General features: G+C 37.5%; 1 protein-coding gene across 1 annotated transcript in view; it reads right to left on the bottom strand.

The window, feature by feature from the left end:
• The window catches only part of LOC140234166 (cerebral cavernous malformations 2 protein-like), a 70,430-nt gene that overhangs the window by 39,424 nt on the left and 16,747 nt on the right, over positions 1–14,259 (bottom strand). Inside the window, exon 2 of the mRNA XM_072314237.1 lies at positions 6,212–6,397. Coding sequence (XP_072170338.1) covers positions 6,212–6,397 — 186 coding nt within the window. The remainder of the gene's footprint in view (positions 1–6,211; positions 6,398–14,259) is intronic.

Raw genomic sequence — 14,259 nt, 5'->3', positions numbered from 1 at the left:
AAACCTGTATTTTGCATGTCCTTTCTGTCTGTCAAAACATCTGTATCATGTCTGTGTGTTGTTTGTCTGTTTGTATCTCTCTGTCGTTCTATCTATTATCTATCAGAATGTCTCTATGTATGTATGTGTGTTTATACAAAATATGGCATTAGTTTTATCCCTTGCATTTTGCCTCCATTTATCAGTTTCTCTAGCAGCTACTGGTACCAAAGGACAGTATACTGTACAAATTTGTATTTAGTAAATTTGAAAGACACATGAGACAAATTCTTTGACATACAATTCACTAATTAGAACATATGGTAATAGCGGAAACTTCCATTAAGATATATTTAACATACAACATGCAGCAACATACTTGTTTTAGCTATCTATCTTTCATCCATCCATCCATCTATCTATCCATCCAGCCATTTATCAATCTACAAGTATGTATGCTACTGAGGTTTCCATCTATCGACAGTATCTATCTATCTATCTACAGAAGTTTGTATGTATGTATGTATGTGTATGTATGTATGTATGTATGTATGTATCTATCTATCTATCTATCTATCTATCTATCTATCTATCTATCTATCTATCTATCTATCTATTTATCTACAAAATGATTTATTTATCTATAGATACTGTATGGGTCAGGGCCTTCATTAGACATTACTTCTCTTTCCCACCCACTTTCAGCATGCACCCTAGCTCATGGCAATTTATAGAGCTCAGGTTGATTATACAAACCATCTCTCCAATATCCTCAAAGGAAACATTTTCAATTTCCCAGGAATTACAAAACCCCTTGTTCCTACCGCCTCTAAGTGGTTTCCCTGACACCAGAGAGGACCCCTCTTGTTGAGCGCTAATTGACTGCTCCCAGAAAGATATCTGATGCTAACTTGGGAAGTTTCTTTTTTTTTCTTCTCCCCACGAGCTATTAAGTGTAGACAGACAATACTCATATCAAATATCCACAAGTATACACCATCACAGGCTATGCACCGTTGCCCTGAATAGAATTGTTCACTTAAGGCTATTTCTGCTTTGGCAGACATGAATTCCATTAAAATTGATAAAACTGGGAATTGTCGATGAAACAGAGAGTTTATTAAATGCAAAAAAAAGACCTTCGCGAGATGGAGAAATCGTATACCACCATTGTACACAAAACTGAATACTTCAGAATACTTTGACTTTATGAAGAAGAGAATATCCTCGGTATGATAAAACATTTTGAAGTGTCATTATTCTGAAGGTTCGCTATCCCGAAGGCTCATTATTCTAGGTTTCTAATCCCAAAATTGAAATACGGTTTATCATTACGAAGATTCGTCAATCTGAAAATTAAAAAAAAAAAAATGTTTGCTAAACGGCAAGTTCGTTGTAAATTCCAAAAAAAGTATCAAAGGTTCGTAATTCCAGAGGTTTATTTAATAGTATGCACAATTTTTTTCACTGTCTGATGTACGAATATTATTTCATTTTCAAATTACCAAGCTTTCAGAATAATGTACTGTACCTTATTTAATGTTTCAGATTTCACGGACCTTTGGAATACAGAATATACAATATGTTTGTATTTTAATTTTGGAATAACAAATCTTCAGAATAATTTCATAAATATTTGGACTCATGAACCCTACACAACCGATTCTCAGAGTAATAAGCCTCTAGATATTTATGGAATTGAAGTGTGTTTTGGAATAATGAACGCTTGGAATAACAAACCTTATTTCATTTTTCAGATTAACAAATCTTTGGAATAAGCACCCAAACAAAGGAGGCTAGGCAGCTAGACATTTTTTTCTCTCTTTTTTTTTTCCTTTGCTGAACAAGAGAGTGAACCAGGCTACAATATGATTTTATTCATAGTGTCTTCTCAATGAAGATGTGTAGTACTGCCTCCCTTTTTGCCAAAAGACCCTCACCCCACCCTAAACAGATATGGGAGGGGAAGGGGTACTTAGCCCTCTCCCTCTGTGAATCCAAGGCAAAGTTTCTGTCATGCTTCCATCTCCTACAAGGAAAAGGATGGGCTTGCCCCTCTTCTCTGGCCAGTTCTTAAATTAAACATCCAAGTCTCCTCTTGTACACCTTTTTAACAACAAATTGTCCTTCCTTGGAATACTCTGTACCTCAATCATACAACATAAAAACTTCTGTGCATTTTATCTAAAGATATTTTTGTTGGACCTTACATTGATTTCATGTGGATTTTGTATACATACATTTGTACTATCAATCATTAATCAATATTTGGTGAAGGTACTTTTGTAACTATACTTGTACTAAAAAAAAAACACAAAAAAAAACAAAAAGAAACCTGTTCAATAATACTGTACAAGCAATAGCCCCCCCCCCCCAAAAAAAAAAAAAAAAAAAAATTCATCTGTCTGTCTGTCTCTCTCTCTCTCTCTCTTAAACTATTCAATATAATTTTTCATGTGGGACTACAAACCATTACTTGGCCTCGAGTCTTCTAGATTCTCCATGCAATACATACAACCCTTAATTATTGTTTATACAATGTATTACTATTAAATCAGCAAATGATCACTTAATATCTTAAGTCACAAAACTGCATACTTGTCTACTGACCTGACTTAATCCCAAATTTCATTTTTTTTCTATCATTTTCCCCTTTTAGGGTACTTGCAGTGTATCAGCCTATACTCAACGCTGCACACTGGGCACTGGTCCGACGGTCCCTGACCAGTAAAAATCACTGTCAAACCAGTAACTTTTCTAGGAATAGCCCAGTAAAAAAAAAAAAATCAAAAAAAAAAAAAAAAAATCAAAAAGCTGGGTACCTACTGGTCCAACAGACAGGTCGGACCAGTAGAAAAAAATGTGTTAGTGTGCAGCCCTGCTACTTTATTAATGACAAAAATGTCACGCAGTTTTACTCCTTGCTTCAGACACACTTCAATGCAATGCAAATAAAATGCAGGGCCATCTGCTCAATGCTACATTTCAATGATTCATCATTGTTTTCACACCAACAGAAATCCAACCTTTCCCCCCGGCATAATTAATAGTTTCCTACTCTTATCTAATGGGTGTAACTACATCCAAGTCAGACCTAGACTTTTAATCCCACGTTTGAACTTGTGCCAACATTCGTCTTCCCCTCTCTGCGCTGTTCCAGTAATATCAATCTCAGCCTTGAAGCTAAACAAATGCCTAACCAGCGCACATTGTTGTTTGGTGAATTAATCAAACTGGTTAAGATTAGGGTGCAAATATTCAATATTCCATCTTGCACGAAGTCCCTCTAAACTACGACACGACAGCATAATATAGAAAGCATGGCGACATCTGACGGTACAGTTGTATCTTCATCCATAAATCTGTGTGCCATTATTGAGGAGTAGATGACTTAATATTTAGGAAATTTTAAATAAGTTCAGACAAAGTTCTTGTTTTTATATGTACAGTAAGTAGCATCTGCTCAAAAATATCACATCTTATCGCTAAAAACAAAACCTTTCATACCAAATTCAAATACCACACAATTTTACGTGCGTTGTGAATAAATTGATGTCTACTTCAAGACCCTGTGTCACTGACACTTTAAGCATCTTTTATCTCTAGTATACAATTACTCATAACTTGATATCAGTAATTACAATTAATGTCTAAATTTCTATGAAGGTTGTATTTACCTAGAATATACTTGTCATTTTATATGCAGTGGTATTTTCTTTTATAGTTTTTTGAATGAAAATGCAGTGGCTTTTCACAAATATTTTTCTTCTTCTTTCCTCTGGAGGGAAATGATAGCAGCATCCTCAACACTGGAAATGGTAGCAGAGATTTGTGCTTTATTAATAAAAAAAAAAAAATGCTTCACTCGGTTTTAACACTTTCTCAAAAGGTCCTACTACCGGAATAACAGCCAACAAAAAAGTAATGAACAACAGAAACATGTCCAATTAGCCAGGACCGAGCGGCCTTTTCTTCACTGCTGTGTTTTTTTTTTTTGTTTTTTTTTTTGTTTTGTTTTTTTACCTGCCTTGTCTCTAAATACATTTTTCCACCAGGTGAACTATGGAGTACAATCAGGAAATTCACACAGAGAATTTCCTCATAAGCCATGACCCCTTTAAACACACAAAGGCAGGTATCATATACACACTATTAACTTTCGTTATACAATGCAGACACGACACACATATCAAATGTCTTGCCATCACATGCAAAATGTTACGGCAGTTCTTGCAAGACCCCCCCCCCCCCATGTTTGCCAAGGGCGTAGAAAAGCGTCTGCACATAAATTAGGACTTCTCTTCTCTTAAATAATAAAACATCGCAGTTTGATACCTGCCAAACAAGCTCTTGAAAGAACACTGCTGTTTCCTGTACGCGAGCCACGCTCACGATTGCTCAAGAAAGCAAAGACGATGTCATCTGTCCATTAAAAAAGAAGTGCCTTCCTATATGATGCATGAGTCAAGACGTCTGCAGTGCTATCATTGATCAAACATTGACCAATATCCAAGGACAGACATTTTTTTTTTCCCTTTCCACCCAAAAGGAACCTCAAGTTTGCTTTATTACTCACAATGAACGCAAAACATTGGCACCACCCAGTTGTTGTACCCTCAGAATAGAGACTAATAGTCTTTGTATCCTCCCTGGCATGTTTTCCTTCCATATATCAGTCTTTCAAATATTTTTTTTTTTTTTGAATTATTCATCTTTTGGTTGCCTGAAAAAAAAAAAAATGTTTAAAGGTACTAGCCCACATTTGCAAACCCACGAAAATCAAAACTGCATAAAACAGGTCCAATATGACTTCAAGTACAAGTTATAACAGTAACATACCTCACCTGTCGCTCTTTGTCTATACCATTCGATAAAAGAGAGAAAATCATCGTTTTAAAATCAATTTTCAAACCGGGTCAACCCGACCCAAAATCCAATTACGAGCGCGGGCTATAGCTACGTACATTGTACATGTAACACGTACGTGGACCGGAGCTAGCGAGCGTTATACGCATGCATACGGATTACGGTGCATTTTCATTTATTTTTATGAAAGTAATGGAGTAATTGGAACGAAATTTTGCACAGGTGTTACTGCAATCATACCCAAACTCCATGCTAACTATGAGACCAATTGCTGCAGGTTTACAAATGTGGGCTAATACCTTTAAGGTCTTGATCATGATACTTGTTACTGAAATTCTGTTTACTTGTGGAAAGCTGCTTAAAGGCATAATTAACCATTTGCAGATGAAACAAAAACCCAGCAAAAATGCTTTTAAATAGTTCCAAAATGTGAGTTTGGGATATAAACCACCACTGTAAAAATTTGAATCAGTATAATCAATGTTAATCATTGTTAAATAGAAGAAATATGAACAATAGTTAAGATAAGAATGTTGCCAGACTAAACCATCTACAGTTATGGTTTGATGAGAAAAATACTGAAATCTCATATTTTAGGATCTATTGCGAAATTTGTATATGGTATGATGTCTTGTGATACAACAGACCTACACATATGCATCAAATGTGATATCTTGAATATTTTTTAAATCACTGTTCCCAAAGGTAAACAAGACCTTTAAGTTTATGCCTTTTTCATTGTAAGTTTCACAGCACCTCCCATGTTCCTGACATGGAAAATTCAAGTGAAATTGTACTTGAATTGGATTAGTCTAGAAAACATCATTACCATTGATATTCCTTTTGGGGACATACACTGTAAATAACAGCAATGTATAATTTTATCTTATATACAAAAAAAAAAAAAATGCAATTACACAAGTTTATGTGTTTATGGCACCCTATGAATAATATAGCATTCCATTTGTTCACTGCCATTACCATTTAACAGGAGCATGTCATAGATAATGGAAAATTGATATTAACAGCCAGCATTTTTTTTTTCAAACCTACCATTTATTCAGGTTTATAAAAAATCAAAAGCACAAAATGAAGATGTCAAAAACGGACATCACTCACATGACAGAGGTCCTTGTTACAATGGGATGTTATATCACAAGACAGTACTGGTTCTAAAGTACGACATGGATCTGAATATAAGTATAAATGTGACTTGAATTGTAGATCAAATATTTTGTAGATCTTTGTGTCTTCTTGACCTCTTTGGTCCGAGGAGGTGAGAAGGGGAGATATTTCATTTGTAGATTTACAAAACTTGAATTGGATTAGTCTAGTTAGTTTTCATTTGTCTTTGACCCCCGCTGACCTTGACTTCGATGTCCAGGTAGCTGTCGATGAGGATCTGCCGATCCACCTTGAAGTCGGGCGGTGTGAGCTCGAGGGTCTTCAGCTGTCTCCTGGGCTCTGCCTGGCCTGTGGGGGCGCTGGTCGCTGCAACGCTCTCTCTGGATGACGTGGAGGTTCTATTTCTTGGAAAGAGTTTGAAACCAGTCTGGAGGAAGAAATAGAGACCATAGAAACCTTGTTAGCATCATTAATACAGGTGATGTTCATCATTCTACAGATTCCAATTATTAAATAATGTTCGTTATTCTGAAGGTTAGTTGATCCAAAAATGAAATAAGGTTCGTTATTCTGAGAGTTTTGTAATCCACAAATGAAATATCTCCCCTTCTCACCTCCTTGGACCAAAGAGGTCAAGAAGACACAAAGATCTACAAAATATTAGTTACCTTCACACGCAGTTGCTAAACTTGAAGTTTAGGTTGAAAACTTAACTGTCGATGATAAGTTCCACTCGTGAATTTACGACACAGGTTCACACGCGCACCTAGACTTTAAGTTACAACTTATGAGCGAACCCCACTCAATGAATACAACTGAAGTGTAGAGTCTTTGCTGGATGACCTTCTGCCCATACAAAATAGCTCAGCAAATGAGACACAAGGTTCACGCTAACTCACAAGCTCTTTGATTATTGTGTCCACACGGAGCGAAACTACGAGTGGGGACCCCCCGTGGCTCGTGGAGAGAGCATAAACCCGAAGATCTCGTGGTTATAATCATCGACTAGTCTTTAAGATTGCTAACTTTCGAGTGTGTCCACACAGTGCTAAACTACAAGCTAATCATCGACCTAACCTTAAAAGTTTAGGAACAGCGTGTGAACCTAACTATTGTCTTCTTGTCTACTTCTCAAACCCAAGAGGTCAAGATGATGAAAGATCTCTGATCTCGCCCGAAAACGATTGAGAATGTGCCGAATTATCTCATCCTCTCCATGGCACTTACTAGTTTTGATAGGAACTATGGCAGGAGAAGGATGCCCTTGGTTTGATAACATAGATAATTTTGACAGGCCGCATTGTACTGCCATGATAAGCTGCGAGCATGTGTATGAGCAAGGTCCCACAGTCACATTCATCCCCTGGGAGTTCAATGTACAGGCATCTCCCAACCTGGGGCCCCTGGTGAAATGATTCCAAACAGGTGCACTGGCAATTAATCTGTGCGTGATGTATCGGTTCCACCCGCACATGAAAGAAAAGCAGGCCCATCATTATACGCTATATCACAATAAATATGATGACAACAACCAGTTTCTGGCTAGAGCCTTGAGAGCAGGCTAACACCTGGGGTGTCAGACGTGTCCTATCCAAAGAACCATACCCTGCAACAGAGCAGATGTCTTGTAAACAGTGAACAGGTTGCAAGATTCGTAGAAACCTGTTCCATGATTCAAGCGTGTATTAGCGGTACCGCCCTTCATGCTCTCACATTTATGATACGTGTCAGATTGCTGCATCTAAAACCAATGATCACATCACAACAAAACAAACCTTGCTTTAATATTCTCCTTTTCTTTATTTTTTTTTTCCTTTTTCTTTTTTTTTCTATCCTACCCTCATTTCTCTCTCTCTCTCTTAGCAAAACTTCTCAAAAGTTTTATGCACACATACATTTCTAGTTTATATCCTCATTTTATCCTCTGTGGAACTCCCACATGAAATACTGTATCTAAAGGGCCTATCCTTGTTAATGCTTTCCCTCTTTGGCCAAAATCACTGAAAGTCATGGTTGCTCAAAATTCCACTTTTCACGAGCATTACAAACCCTCAATGAACACACCCTCACAGCTCTCACTCTCATGAAAAAAAAAAGAAGAAATGCCCTTTTTTTTATTGCAACTCAAAAAGGTTGCAAAACTTCTTGAACTTGTCAAAGCATTAAAATTCAACATAGTGCATGTCAGGGGGAATGAATAGCAGAGAAAAGCAAACAAGAGACAATACTGGTACTAAACATTTCACATGCAGTGCACATAGACAAAGTACAATTGTACACTTTAAAAATAAACTTAATTGATAAAATCACACAACAAATTATATGACTCACTGGATAGAACATGTTAATTGAACAAAAAGACAAAAAGATACTTGTAAACATAAGAATGCACATTGTACACTGTAGGATGAATATAAAAGTCAATTCTCACACATACACCAAAAGCTTTACATTTTGTTTTTGTTTTGTTTTGTGTTTTTTTTTTAATCAGGAAAAGCTCAGTAGAGAGCAAAATATTCAACTACAGCCGTAGTATGATGATACTATCCTTGTGCCGAGTTGTTGTGCTGGCAATGCCATCTCAAAATTTCTCCTTCACCTTTGACCCCTGACCTCTAATGAATGAGGCCCAAAGCGTACATTTTGAGAATTCTCTCGTTTTGTATCTGACATCAGGATGGACAGATGGACAGATGGACAGCTGGGCCTTGACCACAAATCATGACCATCTCTTGTAGGGAAGGCTTGGTGGGTGGGGATATATAAAGGTTTCGAGCACGGCACTTTGATTTTGGTCATAACAGTGTTTAGGATCTCAGTAAAAAATTCATTTCTTTTTTTTTTTCTTGACAAACCTGGAAATCATGTTCAGCGCTACCATCTAAAACTAGAAAAGTGCTGGAGAGTACAGTACAGACCTCCGCCAAGCGGCTCATTGCAACCCATCATGCATGCTAAAAATTGCCCTTATTTTCCAATGACGATAGATAAAGGCTTTCTGTTGTGTCTCAGACTGAGTGAGAGTCAAAGAAGATTTTCTCACCACCACTCATTATCAAAGTTCTTTGGTTATTAGAGTCTACCTCATCAGCAGCTTACTGCACGTTGCGCCTTGTACACACGCCCAGCTCGCGTATGCACACCTCAAATATGCACAGCTTGAACTCCCTTGACCCTGTTTGTTGGCAATGGTAATCCTTGATTAAAAAAAAACATAATAACAATAAATTAAGTATCCTGGATCCAGATGGCTATCAATATAAAAATCTATTCATCTACAGTATTCCTTGGGTCACTATCAACTTTTCCGGTCAAGTTTCATTTAAACCATTCACAACTTTTTTTTTTATTTCGAGTTATTTTGCACACAGACAGACAAACCAACAAACAAACTTTAAACAAACCTCCTTGATGGAGGTAAAGATGAAGGAACTCAAATACATATCATGTGTCTTACCTGCATTTAACACTTCTCAAAATCCCTTTGTAATAATACATCGACCTACAGTATGTTTTTACAAGAATCGGGATCAAAGAGATCTCTAGTTTGAAAGAAAAACTGAAGGGCTAGCAAAAGAAGTTTACTGCCCATACTGGCCTCAAACACAGTCTAGACATGTTGGGGACTTCGTTGCTGTCTTGGTTTTTTTTATGTTTGACTTGTATTGTTTCATGACTCAATGAGCGTGTTTCTACTGAGAGCACCTCACATCCCTGGCATTGCCACAAATTTTGTCCAACGCAGCACCTCGTATTTCACGACCACTCGAGCTGTTTCTACTGAGCGATAAAATACAAGACGATGCAAAGGTGTCGTGCAAATGCGGCGATTCCGGAAGTCAGGTATTTTTAAGTCACAGATTGGGTCACGCGCGCACTGTACTGAACCCTGCCTGCTTTGCTACTGCGTCGGCTACTTTTTGATAAGCCATTTCGTCTCCCCATCCAATATACAGTACCCCGAACTAACATACTGGTATCCTGCCACTGACTGATGAGAAATCTTTGGAGATCGAGGGTCCAGTTGAGATTTTCTCAAGGCTGCGACATACTAATGTGGTACTCTCGCGATTCGAGACAATATAAAATGAAATAACGCGGTGTAAAATCAAAGTAAATGATGAGGGCTTAGTAATGCAATAAGTTAGGCTGTTAATCACGCGAACAATAGACGATGAATGCCACAATTCACATGTAACGTAACGTATAGGGCCTATAACACGTACACAAGCGAGTTGTACAAACAAAGCATGATGCCAACACGGTCGCTGTGTGTACACACGTATTTTGTACACATGTGTCGAAGGAGTGTGTGCGATGAACCGATAGAAAAGCGTGGGGAGAAATTCTAGACGTCCGATACACCACGAATTTCGCTACCCGGTGTGTTTCTACTGAGAATCGTCCTTCGCGTCACCACGCATCGACCACCTCAATAGAACGACGGAGCACCTCGCATCACCCGGCATCGGCCACTACCCAATCTGTTTCTACTGAGGAAAAATTCGAGGTGTCACCACGCATCGGCCGGTATCACCACACATTGGCTGGCATCACCTCGAATTTTCGTCGCTCAGTAGAAACACGCTCATTGTCCACGCAAGCCAATGCGAACAACACAGACCTTTTTATTCAAGGGCGATTTCTCACATGTTTCCAATGACGAGGAGCTGGACATAACACTGTAGTATTATATAGTAGGCCTGCATGGCTACTGCATACACATGGTTCCAATCTGATATTATTAAGGTGTGTCTGAGAGGGGCATTTTGTTTTAATCTCAGCCTCCACTTCCCATTGTACCTCCCACTTGTCCCAAGGCATGCCAGCTTGAATCAAAGATACAGGTCGCCGAGATCTACGGGGACTCGGGCAGCGGAGATATACAACTTCTGGTACGGACGACAAGCATTACACTACGCACAAACGGGGCGCGTAGGCTATACAATGGGAGACAGTAGGAGAGAAAGAAACAGAGACAGACAAATAACAGACAGACAGACAGACAGACAGACAGTAACAAAATGAATGCAGACATTCAATAGTCACAAAAAGTCAAAATTTCCTTCCCCATCCCAATAAAGTGCAGAATCTGAAGTCTATATTACGACACAAGACACTCTACCGAGAGTGCTTTATAGACCCGTGCTTCTCAACCTTTTTTCAACCCGAGACCTACTTTCAAATTCATGGCTCCTACATTTTGGAGGCCCAGTTCTAAGATGAGATACGAATCTCTTTTCATGTCATTTTTGGCAAACATTGTAGCCTACATGTATGTCACCTTGCGAGAGCTTTGTAGCCCACCAGTGGGCTGCAGGGTAATACTGCTTTAGACAATCATTCTCGAGAACTAAAGGCTTTCATACTTTAAATGGCTTGTACCCGCTAGACCAATCCATCATCTTACGGTAAAAGTGGATATTTTTGCGCGACTAATTTATCGCGCTCAGCTGGGTGAAAAGAGTTTCATGTGTTTTTAATTCTGCGGAATCAAGATATCAACTACTGGAATATATGGCCAGCAAAAATATTGACATGCTTTTATTTTCACGCTAGTTTCTGGTTGCGCGATATGTGCGAAAATTTCAACACCATGAACATTTCCACTTTTACAGTATCTAAAAAATCCTGTTCATTATTAAAATGGTTTTGCTTGCTGTATACATACACATACAATGTACGTGCTGTTCTTCTTTCTCACTGAAATTCTAATAATGTTTTCTTGTAAGCTTCTACACATATTTTATAAAATATTAATTGTGACAGATGACAATTTTTATGCATGAGAGAGCCTATTAATATTTCATTTTCTGCTGTCTGTCATGGAATCATATTTGTTCTGCAAAGTATGTTATTATTAAAGCTAATGAGCTCATTGGTAACTTTTCCTGAGAAAGAACATTTCTAGAAATGCAAGGTCACAATTGATATTGACTCCATCTTGACAAAAACAAAAATCATTATTAAATAACTTGACCAATTCAAGCATAGGTTGATTCAATCTTGATAATTTCACCTTGTCAAAAATCACTTTATTCTGACCTATAACAAATTCTGATTAATACAAAAGTCCTTTTGCTCAATTTTGTAGCATACAGAGTTTACTTTTATAGCAGTACTTGCCCTCGTTCAAAAGTATTGTGGGAGGTCTTTAAAACATGTCTTGTTCTTCCTTTCCAATAGAAGACAATTGTTGTGAAGAAAATACTGTATATCATCATCATATTGAATTCACAGTGATAAAATATTGTTCAATTCATGAATTCGACTCTCTTCTCTTTTGCATGGCAGTGGAAAATACCCTAAACACAGGCAATTGTGGCTGTAAAGAGAGGAGTGAAAACATTACTTTGTTTCTCTTAGCTACATTGTACATCTCCCCATACATTTATGTAGCTTGATGAAATATTTGATACATGCTGTAAAAGTTTGAAAAGCCAAGGATCATACACTGATACTCTAATACCTTTAACAAGACTAGAAGAGCACGTATCTGAAAAAACAACAGCAACTTTATCGAGGCTACAGTTAAGAAAGTGCAACGCGGGAGCCGCAGCTCCGTACATAAGGACATGCTTCTAGCAATTTCCTTGGGGGAAATTATCGCAAAATTGCATGCCAAGATAGTTCATGATTTGGGCGCAAAAATGAAGAGAAACCAAATGCTGGCTCACACACCCAACTGTTCTAGGGCGTTAGAGCAATTTGTCACCCTCGATTACAGCTCGCAAGACGCTGGCAAATTTGCACTTGCCCCTAAGCATCACAGAAACAGGTTTTGTGACTTCACGCCTGGTAGGTGTTTGATGCCACAGTGATATCTTAGTTAAAAAACTATTCACGATACAAACATGCTACCAATTTTTTTTCTTTTGCTTGTGTCTGTATGTTTGTGTGTCTGTTTGGGAGATCTAAGGTTGAATGACAGCTATTATTTAAAGTTGCTTCAACAAGTATACTGATGAATGAACAAGTCTACATTTTAGTGACAATTTTCTGATGTTTATACTGCCAAGTAATGTTGATCTGAAGGATTTCTTTTCATTAAATTTGCAGATTTTCACTTAAAAGTGGTGGTCGTTTGCCTACACAATTAAAGACGACAGCAAGGAAGGGCTCATCAAGGAAGCATTTAAATCCAGTGCTAATTTCATGACAGAAAAATTCTGAAGAATTTAGTGTGAGATACGTCTGGAAGATTGAATCACCACGAGCCTTTGTCACCCATCTGAGTGTTTCAGGTCCAAATGATAATGTGTTTAGACAAACTCTGAAATGTCATATTATTTTCATGGGACAGCAATGTCCCGCACTGCTAGAGTTTTCACTACAGTATGTACTCTTTCTTCTGAGTTCAAACAAAGGTTATGAATGCTTCACATCAGATCAATCAAGGGTTTCAATGCCTTTTAATGATGGAGGTGTTCCATAGTACTTTAAATAGTACAGTATTGATGGAGATGAGAATTGGGCTTTTAACTTTTTGTGAGATACCAAGAAAACACTTATGAAATAGTACAGAGCATACCATTTTAAGAGGAATTCAAAGTTAATTTGATGAAAATTGGGTTTGGAATGACTGAAACATCCAAAAACAAAGTAAAACAAAGCGATCGTAATTAAGTGTGGGTCCCACACTTCATTAGAAGTGCTCTGTTTTGGATATCTCAGCCATTTCAAAACCAATTTTCATCAAATAAACGTTGAATTCCTCATGGAATTACATGCTCTTTCATATTTCATAAGAGGTTTCTCATTATCTCACCAAAAAAAGTTAGAAACCTGAAATTAGGTCTCAACTAAAACTGAACAATCCCTTTAAAAATACTACTGTTTTATTTCAATACTTTTATTACAAACCAATAGAAATTTGTGACAAAGTACCACAGCATTCATTCTGACTAATTTGCATAATGTGATAGGGTCCAATGTCACACCTATATAAAAAAAAAAAAATTAAAAAATTAAAAAAAAACCTGCCTCATTCTGCAACTTTTAGTTCTTATACCAGATTTTGTGAAACTTTAAGTATTTTGTCTGATTCAACTTCACCCTGTTTATCGACATAAATTTAAAAAAAAAAAGTCAATTTGCCCTTTTTAGCAAATGTGAAACAATGTGACATTTTGGGTGTGCATTTGCATGATTCTTGGTCATATTTACTATCTCATACGTACACTCAGTTTCATATCTTCTTGATTATCATCACAAGTGAGGCAATCAGACCAGGGCATTAGAAAAGACACTTTCCCATGTCACTTGCTTCAATAGGAAATTGGGCAAGGG

The sequence above is a fragment of the Diadema setosum genome, chromosome 10 (assembly GCF_964275005.1).
Source record: "Diadema setosum chromosome 10, eeDiaSeto1, whole genome shotgun sequence".
NCBI lineage: Eukaryota > Metazoa > Echinodermata > Echinoidea > Diadematoida > Diadematidae > Diadema > Diadema setosum.
Note: the sequence above shows the minus strand (reverse complement) of the source record. Positions and strands in the feature narration are given on the sequence as shown.